The 12089-nt window shown below is 44.4% G+C and overlaps 1 protein-coding gene across 1 annotated transcript; it reads right to left on the bottom strand.

Annotated features, from left to right (window-relative positions):
• Positions 1-1454: 1454 nt before the first annotated feature.
• On the bottom strand, positions 1455-4107 carry TNFRSF17 (TNF receptor superfamily member 17). The gene is given in 4 exon segments (XM_007939737.2): positions 1455-1726; positions 3183-3329; positions 3916-4045; positions 4048-4107. Coding segments are annotated over 4 exon segments (609 nt in total).
• Positions 4108-12089: the final 7982 nt, after the last annotated feature.

Below are 12089 nucleotides of genomic sequence, written 5' to 3'. Positions count from 1 at the left end.
GAGTCAGCCCTGACTCATAGCGACCCCTCCTTGGGTTTCCGAGGCAGTATCACTACGGAAGCAGGATTGCCCAACCTTCCTTCCGAGGAGTGGCTGATAGGTTTGAACCACCAGCCATCTGGTGAGCAGTCAAGCGCCTTAGCCACTATGCTACCAGAGCTCCCCATATTCCTTAGAACAATGAATTATACAAGTCAAAAGGATAACAGTTGCCCAAAAACAAAGAGGAGAAGACAGGGAGGGGGTAGAAAATCCACGTGAAAGGAAATGGGGAACCCAGGGTAGAAAAGGGGACTGTGCTGATACATTGTGAGGAATGCAACCAATGTTAGGGAACACTTTGTGTACTAACTATTGATGGGAAACTAATTTGCTCTGTAAACTTTCACTTAAAGAATAATCAAAAATTTTAAATGAAGAGCAGTGCCTGGCACATTAATAAAACTATGTAAGTGTTAGCTATGATTGTTATTATACACCTGCCTTTGGGTCTAAAAACAGTACCTAGTCCACCTTTCTCACAGTTTGTAATGACTTTGAAGCTCTCAGGGTCAGAAACTACTCATGCATTACATACAGAATTAGTGAGGCTGATTCTGAGCTTCTGTAATAAGTCCATAGGTACTTAGACCAGGTAGACACACTCCTTAGAAGGATCAATCATGGGAGAACAGGAGGGCAGTACTTGCAGTACTTGCATGAGGCAGCTCAGGAAGGAAGGACACAGGGAAGAGGTAACTACAGTGAGGAAGTGGGAAGAGAGCTGTTACATTGTGGGGACTACAGTCAATGTCATGAAACAAAATGTGTATGAACTGCTGTGTGGAAAATGAATTTGCTCTGTAATCTTTCACTCCTCCCACCAAAAAAAAGTACATAAGATAAGCTTGCTTTCCTTTAATAATAAGCAGAAAAATCTAATTTGCCCTGCAATGTACATGTGCACGTACAAGAGAGACGTGGTCTAACCACAGACATGGGTAACTCGGATCTACACAGTGCAATGATTTTTTTTTTTAAGTCAACAATTTAATCATGAAACCAGGGAAGTGTCCACAGTTACAATCCCAGCACTAAGGTAGAGAAACATAAGAGGTTTCTAGAACTAGAGACCAAAAATCTATGTCTGCAACTGATAATTAGTCACCGTGTAGTTACCTGCATCAGCCTTTCCTTCTGACAAAAGATGCTCAGAGTATCTCGATAGCACTCAAAATGCTTCATTATCTGGTAGAAACTCACTTCTGTATCCTTATGACGCTTGCAGAGGCCCTGGGTGGGGCAAATGGTTAGCACACTCGGTTGCTAAAGGAAAGGTTGGAGGGTCAGGCCCAGCCAGAGTGATCTCAGAAGAAAGCCCTGGTCGTGTCCTTCTGAAAACTCACAGCCACTGAAAACCCTGTGACGCACAGTTCTTTTCTGACCCACATGTTGTTGCCACGATTTGAGGTCAACTAAGGCAACACATGGTGGTAGTGGATGACCCTTGCAGCACCTGGCAAGCTATTGCTGTGGTCACTTGTTTTTGTGGTGACAAGAGTAGTTGCGCCTTCCTCCATAGCTGGGAGGGGGAAGAAATCGTCAGCATCAACTTTTGGTTTGCTCTTGACACAGTCTTCACAGGTGCATTCCTCTATGGTGTACCCCAGGCCTCTCGGAAGGGCAATTTCAACACCAGTCTTGCTGTTGTCCAGGTCGATATTAGCCACATCCTGGAGAGCTGGTCCTGATTATGCAAAAACAGAGAGATTAACCTACACTTCCTAGGGGGTGTGGCCTTGACATTCTTAGCAGTACTCATCAGGATGCAAAAGCAATGTGAGACAGAAGGTTTTGTACTAGTTAAATGAGTGTGTCCTGCACCAGAAGTCACAGGCTCACAGACCGCAGGACGCATTTGGTTTAAAGATTTTGCATGGTTTGCATCATACAATGCTTTGGGTTTTAATTTTAATGTTTGCCCACATTTAAAAAGCAAGAGATTTTACGGGCAAACCTAGATTACTGTAGTCTTTTAAAAGGCAACAGAATGTGCTGACATGGGACTGGCATCCTCCATGGAAGCAATCAGTTGAAGTCGGGAGCAGCTGTCACCTCAGACAGAGTGTGGCTGCCCTGTTGCAGAAGCCACGACCTGGCCCACTACTCATTTCTTACCCACGTGGCCCTTGCAGGCATTTGAGCTTTTGAGCCTATCTTACTCACATTCTTGAAAATGACAGAAATGACCATATGTGACAGCACTCAGAATCACCCTGTGGGTGACACTTTAGGGTCCAGATGAATTTTTTTCAAAAAGGAATCTCTTGTGATCACATAAAGGAGTCTCCATTACGTCCCCATTATACACCTGTGAAGATATGTTTTACTACTTTCATGACATTCCACAGTGAGACTCCATCTCCAAAAAAAATCACACCCAGTCACTCCCCATCTGTTGACCAGAAAGGAAGATGAGGAGGTGAGGTGAATGCAGAAATGCCATCTACCTCTCGCGCTGCATGAGGGCAATGGAGGTGTGTGTTACACATTATGCACAAAGAGTAAATACGTAAGGAAACAAGGCAGCAGCTGGTAAGTGATGGAATCAGAACACAGGCTGCAGAAGTATTTTTATCTCCAGAAGGCCTAAGTAGAACATTCATTTCTCTGAGACTAGGTCTCCACTGGTTAATCAAAACAATTAATTTTGAGACAATTGCTCAAATAGCCCAGGAACAACTGGTCATTTATGTCTAGCATTTTTCAGTACTCAACTGTTCGCCCAAGGAAGTGACACTTATATTTGTATTAAAATATGGCCACGAATCTTGCCAGATATACTGTTCCTGACAGGAGATAGCCCAGCTAACTGTTTCTGATAGCGTGGCATGTGGCATGTAGTCAGTGTGCTAACTTTAGTCAAAGGAACAGGTATTTCCCAAGGAAGCCTCAGCATGCTTTAATAGAGTAATTACCAAGGAAAGAATCTGGGGAAGGCTGACATTGCAGGAAACTGCAAAGGTGGTACCAACACCAGAATGAGGACAGTTCACTTCTACCAGTAAGTTCATTTCATGTGACTATTCTCCAACACACCTTACAGGGCTCTAACAGAGTGAAATAGACCATGTTAAAAAGAACTGAAACTCTCAATAGCCACCTCTTGGAAAGAGACTTCAAAGATTCATCATCAAACCAACCTGTGTTTTTCGATTTGTCCTTTAATAGCTCAGTGCGCATCTTCTGTAGCAAGAACATGAGCACAAAAACGGCCAGAGAAACAGTCAAGCACAGGCCCAGACATGTCCAGAGGATGACATTGGCTCCTTTCCCTGGATTAGTCAGACCTGTGTTAAACGAGCATTAGGTAACGTAACATTCATGTCAGTTAAAAATCATCTGTCATCCGGTTCCCCTAGCTGATCAGCACTGACCTTTGAATTCTAAATACTAGTTAGTAAGGAGAGTTGATAAAAACATGTTTTGCTAATAGTGCTGAATACAAGTGAGTTCAAAAAAAAACCCACCAAAACCAAACCCACTGCCATGAGTTGATTCTGACTCACAGTGGCCTATAGGACAGAGTAGAACTGCCCCCAAAGGGTTTGCAAGACTGTAAATCTTCATAGAAGCAGAATGCCTCATCTTTCACCAGTGGAGCAGCTGATGGGTTCAACCCTCCAACCTTCTGGTTAACAGCCAAATGCTTTAGCCACAACATCACCAGAGCTCCTTATGAGTGAGTTCAGTTCTGAAGAATTACTTTGTTCCCATAGGCGTTTAAATCACTGTCTTGTTCCTTTCTCTTTTTGATTCAGAAAAATCCCAACATATTTCCTGTAACATTTATTCTTTGAACACATACAACAGTCTCTATAGAAAAAAAAAAAATGTTTCACACACATGAATAATTGTTCCAGAAATATTACCTACCTGCATGACAGTAGCGCTGACAGGCAAGAGGAGGGGTATTTGAACATCGAAGGTGACAAGGTTTGCAGGCATGAAGCAAATGGTCAAAATATTCATCCTGAAAGCACTGTTGAGCCATCTGGAACTTGATCCCAAGAAAATCAACCAAAGCACCATGGAAAAAGCAGCTAGGAAGGACAAGTACAGTCTCATCAAGAATTCCCCGCAGATGACAGGACAGCAGCTAGAACACAGAAGGACAAAAAGCCCATCACGTGGCTGTTCTTGGCTCTTATGGGGGTTGTCACCTTGTGCTGTGGCTAAGGATTTGAATACAATTCTAACTCAAGTTTCTAAGTTTGAGACCTGGGTGAGGAAGGAGGTAGGGTATAAATATCAAGGGCAAACTACACCTGAAACAGAAACTGCTTATTTATAGAGGAAATTGCTCACACAGGTGACAGTTGCGAGAAGTCCACAACTTGAGGCAATGAGCAGAAGGTTCAAGAAACATTCATGGTCACCTGTTAAGAGAGGGATGACAGACCCCAGGGAGAGAGAAAAGGCCCTGCCCACCCACCGTCTTCGGGTGGATTCAGACTCATAGCGACCCTAGAGGACAAACAGATCTGCCCTCATAGGGCTTCCAAGGCTGTCAGTCTTTACAAAAGCAGATTGCCACCGCTTTCTCCTGTGGCAGTTGGTGGGTTTGAACTGACAAACCTTTGTTTAGCAGTCAAGTACTTTAACCACGGCACCACCAGTGCTCGCTATGCCCCTTAAACCAAAAACCAAACCCACTGCCATTGAGTCAATTCCAACTCATAGTCATCCTACAGGACAGGGTAAAACTGGCCCATAGGGTTTCCAAGGCTATAAATCTTTATGGAATCAGACTGCCTCATGGTTCTCCCACAAAGCTGAACTTTTGGTTACCAGCTGAATGCTTTGAGCACAGTGCCACTAGAGCTCTTCTAATGATAATCACACTCCTATCACCACAAATGATGCAAAACATTAATCCACAGATCCAAAAAACTCCAAGTAGGATACATTCAAAGAGATCTAAACCTAGACACATCTTATAGTCAAGCTGATGAAAGTCTAAGAGCTCTCTGTATAAGGTCTAGGAATCCAAAACCAGATGTCCTGGAGTCGACTTCTTGGCAACTACCTGTGTTTCAGGAGCTCTGGTAGCATAGTGCCTAAGGCACTTGATTGCTAAGAAGAAGGCTGGCGGTTCAAACCCACCAGCCACTCCTTGGAAGGAAGGTTGGGCAATCTACTTCTGTAGTGATACTGCCTTAGAAACCCAAGGAGGGGTCGCTATGAGTTGGGTCCGACTCGACGGCACACAACAACACAACAACAACCTGTGTTTCAGAGTCGAACTGTGCTCTATGGGGTCCTCAATGGCTGTGACCTTTTGGAAACAGATCACCGGGCCTTTCTTTCAAGCATCTATCTGGATTCGACCTACCAACAACTAGTCAGTAGCTGAGTGCATATGCATTCCTGCCACCCAGGGACTCCTACTTCTTATTATCCATCCCTTACCCTAGAAGGTCCATGATGGTTTGGCTTCCCTGACCGAATTCCAATACCTCTTCTTTATCTCATCGTTTTGAAACTACACTAAATATTCATGCAAAACAGTTCAGATCCTGCTCCCTGACTGGCACAGCATTGTGGTTAAGATGCAACTTTCAGAGTCAGAAAAACCCAAATGCCAGCTCTGCCTCAGTGGCACCTGTGTGGCTTTGGACAATGGCTTAACCTCCCTCAGCCTCAGTTTCCTCTTCTATAACACTGTGCATGATAATACTACCAGCTTCCTGAGATTTTTGTGATGATTAAATGAAATCATGTATTTATGTGCAAATAAATTATCAGCACAGTTCCTGGCCCAGCATAAGTGCTCAACAAACATTACCTCTTTGGGTGTTATTAGCAGGAAGTTCGGAACCAGTCAATCTGTGGGGAGGGTGTTTGTCCAAGGGTGGCTAATAGAACATAATCAGAGGGAGATCCTACATCCAGGTGGGGCCAAGACCCCACTAAACCAAAGTTATACCAAAAGCAAAGCCAGTAAACATTAAGCATTAAATACTGGTGAGAAAAGATGCAGCCCAAAATGTTCAAACATGCAAGGCTGGAGACAAAGCAGATACATCAGACTTCATCAAAATGAAAAACTTCTGTGCATCAAAGGACTTTATCAAGAAAGTGAAGAGATAATCTAGAGAATGGGAGAAAATATTTAAAAATCATATATCTGATAGTTTTAATATTCAGAATAGGTAAAGAACTCCTACAACTCAACAACAAAAAGTCAAAACCCAACTAAAATATGGACAAAGGAGTTGAATAGACATTTCTCCAAAGAAGATATAAATGATTGATAGATAGAAAAGACAAGACAGAGATGGGTAGATAGATAGATAGAAAGAAAGATAGATAGATAGAGATAGGTAGATAGGAAGATAGATAGGTAGCTGCTGTCTGGTCAACTCCCTCTCACAGCGACCTTATGGAACAGAATGGAACACTGTCTGGCCCTGTATCATTCTCAGGACCGCCAGCAAGTTCACGGCCACTGTCATAGCTCCTGTGCCAACCCATCTCACCAAGGGTCTCCCTCTCCCTTGTGGGCCCTCTCCTTCACCAGCCATGATGTCTTCCTCTAGCCATTGATCCTCCTGATGTTGTGTCCAAAGCTAGCGAGTCGGACGACGCTCTGTTGTGATCCATTAGATTCTCATTGGCTAATCTTCAGAAGTAGATTGCCAGGCCTTGCCTTCCGCCTGCCCTAGGCTAGCCTCTCTGCTGAATGCTGTCCACCATGGGTGACCCTTTTGGTATTTGAAATACTGGTGGCCTGTCTTCCGGCCCCACAGCAACATGCAAGCCACCACCCTACGACAAACTGACAGATGGTGATGGTACCAAAAACTTCCTTACGATAACTAAATGTTACTGAAAAAGCCATTTCTGCTGTAGTGCAGTCCACAACGAAGGGAACCTCAGAGGAACACAAAACTAACAAGGACTCAAGGGAAAACAAACACTAAGCTAGAACCACTGGCCCTCTGGCTTACCTGTAAACTGCAGATGGTTTATCGTCGTCGCCTCTTCAACTTGAAACAGAGCCTGAGGGAAGCTGACCTTGTGCCCAGGAGAGCTGGAAGAGATGAAACAGCTCAGAGCCAGGACCCAATGAAGCCGGGGCTCAGTGGCCCTGCAGAGCTAGCCCTGAAGCTAGAAAGTAACCTGGCATGTTCTTCCTCACTCTCTCTCTCTCTCCCCCCGCCCCCCACCCCCAGATCTCTGCACAGCCCCCAGAAGTCTTGTTTGCTTGTGGACATGAAAAGGCTAATTCGATTTGGGGGCCAAGTTCTCCAGACCCTCTCTGATAGCTTTGCATGAAGCTTCCCTTTGAAGATCAGCCCCTCTGAACCCCTCTTTCTCTCAGCACCACCAGAGGAGCCAAGTCTGCCAGCTCTTCAGAAGTTTCAAAGTGGCCTCGCTCTGATTTCCCAAGCATCCTGACCGTTCACAGTGGTAAGGTGCCCAGTGTCAGTAAGGTTTTAACTTATTTTTTTCTCTCTCTAATCACTATCTTCTCCCTACAACACTGTTTGTCTCCACTTTGTGTGTGTGTTTGCTGTATTATTTTTTATTGTTGTCAAAATCTATATACAACACAACATCTAGCAATTCAACAGTTTTCAGGTGTGCAAGTTCGTGATCTCAGTGACGTGAATCATGCCACACAATCATCACCCACAGTCCCTGCCAAATTTCCCATCACCATAGACAGACATTTGCTGCTTCCTGAACTAAGAGGACCCTCCCCTCCCTCTGGCCTCCGATAACTGCGAACAAACTTTGATCTCCATACATTAATCTCCACTTTAAACACCAACAACCACCCAAGTATACTGAGGGCAGTATCTGCAGCACCAGATGTTTTAAAGGCAGAGAAACATCCTTCCATTCAATAAATATTTATCACATGCCTAACATATGCTAGGCACCAAGGAGCTCTGGCAGCTTAGTGCCTAAGCCATTTAACTGCTAACCAGAAGGTTGGTGGTTTAAACCCACCAGCCTTTACTTGGAAGGAAGACTGGGCAATCCACTTCTGTAAAGATTTATTGCCTCAGAAACCCAGTGGGGGGTCACTAAGAATAGACTTGATGGCAGTGAGTTATTTATTTATTTGTATGCCAGGCACCATGGGTCAGCAATTAACCAGTTCAGTGTGATTACTACCCTGATGGAGTTTACAGTCACATGGGGAGACAGGAAAAAAGTTCATCAAAATAATAAAGTACATACAATTGTGAAAGGGCTAGTAAGGAAAAAAACACTGTGCAAAGAGAGAGGCCTACCAGTTTGTGCTAATGTGGTGGCTTGCATGTTGCTACGATGCTAATAACTATGCCACCAGTGTTTCAAATACCAGCAGGGTCACTCATGGTGGCCAGGTTTCAGCAGAACTTCTAGACTAAGAAAGACTAGAAAGGAAGGCCTGGCAAGCCATTTCTGAAAATCAACCAACGAAAACCCTATTGGTCACCACAGAATACTGTCTGATAGAGCTCTAGAAGGTAAGCCACCTAGGTTTGAAGGCACTCGAAGAACACAGAGGCTGCAACAGTGAACTTGATACCAATGGTCATGAAGATGGTGTGGGACTGAGCAAGGTTTCGATCTGTTACACGTAAGGTCACCATGAGGCAGAGCCGACTTGACGGCAGCTAACAACAGTATCAAGGTACAAGGAGCTGTGGTGGCATAGCATCTAAGGCATTTGACTGCTAACCAGAAGGCTGGCAGTTCAAACCCACCAGCCACTCCTTGGAAGGAAGGTTGGGCAATCTACTTCCGCAGACATACCACCTCAGAAACCCAAGAAGGGTCGCTATGAGTCAAATCAACTAGAAGGAAGAGACTCCTATGTTAGTTGTATCCTCCAAAAAGCACTGATTGTCTACATGAAGCAAAGCCTCCCTGACCCTGAAACCAGAAGAACTAGATGGTGCCCGGCTACCACTGCTGAACCTTCTGATCAGGAACACAATAGATGAATCCTGATGAAAAGGGGAGACAAATGTGGAACAGAACTTCAAATTCTTAAAGAATCCAGACTTATGGGACCTACTGAGACTGGAGGAGACCCCAAGACTATGTATGGCCTTTGGTTGCTCTTCAAACCTTGAATTGAAATTATGCCCTGAAGTCACCTTTAAACTAAATTACAGTTTAGTTCAAAGAGTAAAGATTGTCACCTTTGAGTATTTAGTTGTATTTTGTTGTTGCTTTCAAATGATCTGTATAAGACCAAGGGATCAATAGCTTTTTTAAAGTATAGATGAAAAGGTTGCAGGGCAGGGAGATTAAGTAAATGGAAGAAAAATAACTAGAACAGAAATGAGGAGACTATTGACACATTGTGAAGAATATAATCAATGTCACTCATCATTATGTCTAGAAACTGGAATGGGAGTAGGTCTTGCTGTGTGCATTTTTACCAAAAATAAAATTATAAAGAAGAGAAGGAAGTAATCACCAAGCTGGAATTGGACTGCAAGAGACTTATTGGGGAAAACACCTGTGAACAATAAAGGGAACAATCTCTAAAACATTGTGCTAAGCAAAAGAGGCAGACACAAAAGGCCACATGTCACAGATTCAATTTATATGAAACGTCCAGAGGTGGCAAATCCATAGAGACAGAAAGCAGACTGGGGGTTGTCAGGGGCTGGGGGGAGAGTGGAAGGGACTGGTAATAGACATGGGGTTCCTTCTGGGAGATGAAAAGGTTTTGGAACTAGATGGAGGTGGTCCAACACAGAGCATATTCTAAATACTACTGAACTGTATACATCAAAATGGTTCATGTCATGCTATGTGAATTTCACCTCAATTAAAAACAGGGAGGAAAAAAAGAGGGACAGGAAGAAGCCGGAGAAGAAGGAAGAAGAGACTTCAGATGGTGACGAGGGTCTGATGCCAGTGAAGGACGGAAGAGAAGAGGGTGGAAGAGTCTCCACGGAGGCGCGGTTCCAGGGAAGATTTGCCCGGATGCGGCATTCTGGAGCCAAAGTTCCCATCAGAGGAGTCCTGTGTGTCACGGGAATGAGCCTGAGCTAATACCCTGCTGAGGGCAATGCGGGTTCAATGGTAGAATTCTCCCCTTCTTTGGGAGAGACCTGGAGTCAATTCCCAGCTAATGCACCCCCTGTGCAGCCACCACTTGTCAACAGAGGCTTCAGTGTTGCAAGGATGCTGAGCATCCAGACTAGAGGGACTAGGGAGAAAGGCCTGGTGATCTACTTCTGAAAATCAATGGGTGGAAACCCTTTGAATTGATTTTCTCTCACTTTAAACAGAAAGGCCATGTTTCCAGAAGATACTATAAGGTCCCTGGGTAGCCCAGATGGTATGAGCTCAATTACTAACCTAAAGGCCGGCACTTCCCAAGTTGTGACAATGTCTCCAGATCTGGCCAAATGTCTTCCAAGGAGAAAACTCTCTCCAAGTTGAGAACCACTGCCCAGGAGAAATGAAAATTTATGTTCATACAAAAACCTATACACAAATGGCACAAAACTCAGTCACTGCCATTGAGTTGAACCCAACTCATAGTGACCCCCTTTGTGTTTCCAAGGCAGTAAATCTTTATGGAAGTAGATTGCCTAGTTGTGGTCGTTATATTTGTGTATCAACTTGGCTGGGCCTGGTTGAGTGGCTGGGCAGCTGGTGGTAGTTATTCCCTATGTTGAGACTGGCAATCAACTTCATGGTGGGATCTACCACAAGCAGCTGAGTAGCTGCCTCTGGGACATGGTCCACTTCCTCTATATAAGGAGAAGCCTTGGGAAATGGTCTTTAGCCTGTGGCACGTTTGGACCCTGCATGCAGCCGTGTTGTTTCTCAGCAGCCTGCCATGCTCTGCTGACCTTGGGACTTACAATGGACTTGAATTAATGGCCTGCTGTGTGGTTTAGTAACATCAGGACTGTACCTTTTTACTTGTCAACCCTGGGCTTGGTAGCCTCAGCAGCCAGCAGCTGTCTGAGTGAAGAAACACCTCTAGCTTCAGTGGGCCAGGAGCTGGAGGCAGAGCTGAAGCACAAGGCTGAGGAGCTTTCACCCAGCCCCTGTTGTTGTTGTTGTTGTTGTTATGTGCCGTCGAGTCGTCCCCGACTCATAGCGACCCCTCCTTGGGTTTCCGAGGCAGTATCACTACGGAAGTAGGATTGCCCAACCTTCCTTCTGAGGAGTGGCTGGTGGGTTTGAACCGCCAGCCTTCTGGTTAGCAGTCAAGTGCTTTAGCCACTATGTTACCAGAGCTCTTTTCACCAAGCCCCTAGAGCCTGCCACTTTGAACTTGGACTTAAAGCCTCCAAACTGTGAAAGAATAAACTCCTGTTTGTTAAGGCCATCCCATTTGTGGTATATTCTTGTCAGAGCGGTACTAGGGAACCAGAACATCAGTCTTTCTTCCGTGGAGTGGTTGGTGGGTTTAAACCACCAACCTTGTGGTTAGCAATCAAATGCCTTAGGCATTACGCCACCAAAGCTCCTTACAAATGGCACAGCAGCTCTATTTATAATCAGAAGGAAAAAAAAAACCTGGAAACAACCCAAATGTCCTTCAATAGCTGAATGAATAAAGAAAATTTATACAATGGACAACTATCCAGCAATAGAAGAGAACAAACTATTCTGACACCTAACAACTTGGATGGATCTCCAGGGCTTTACATTGAGTGAAAGCCTGTCTTACTGTACAATTCTATATAGATGACTTTCTAGAAAAGAGGAAACTACTTATTGTGAAGGAGAATAGATCAGTGGCTCCCAGGAGCTGAGTAGGGGAGGTGTGACTACAAACGGGCAGAAACAGGGAGTTTCCTGAGGAGATGGAACTATTTTGTCTGCTGATTACAGTGGTGATGATACGAATCTATGTTGTTGTTTGCCTTTGAATCCATGGGCTAAAATTCATGAACTTGTACACACACACACACACACACACAGACATACAAAGTCAGTTGTACTACATAATGATTTAAATTCCTATCAGGAAATTTCAGAAAATAAAGCAATTCCTAGTCTCAGGGGACATCATGCTCAATTGGCACAACAAAGTACATAAAAAATCTTGTTCTACATCCTATTTT

The sequence above is a fragment of the Orycteropus afer genome, unplaced genomic scaffold (assembly GCF_000298275.1).
Source record: "Orycteropus afer afer isolate SDZICR_OR568_19922 unplaced genomic scaffold, OryAfe1.0 scaffold00061, whole genome shotgun sequence".
NCBI classification, from domain to species: Eukaryota; Metazoa; Chordata; class Mammalia; order Tubulidentata; family Orycteropodidae; genus Orycteropus; species Orycteropus afer.
This window is presented reverse-complemented; position numbering and strand designations above follow the sequence as displayed.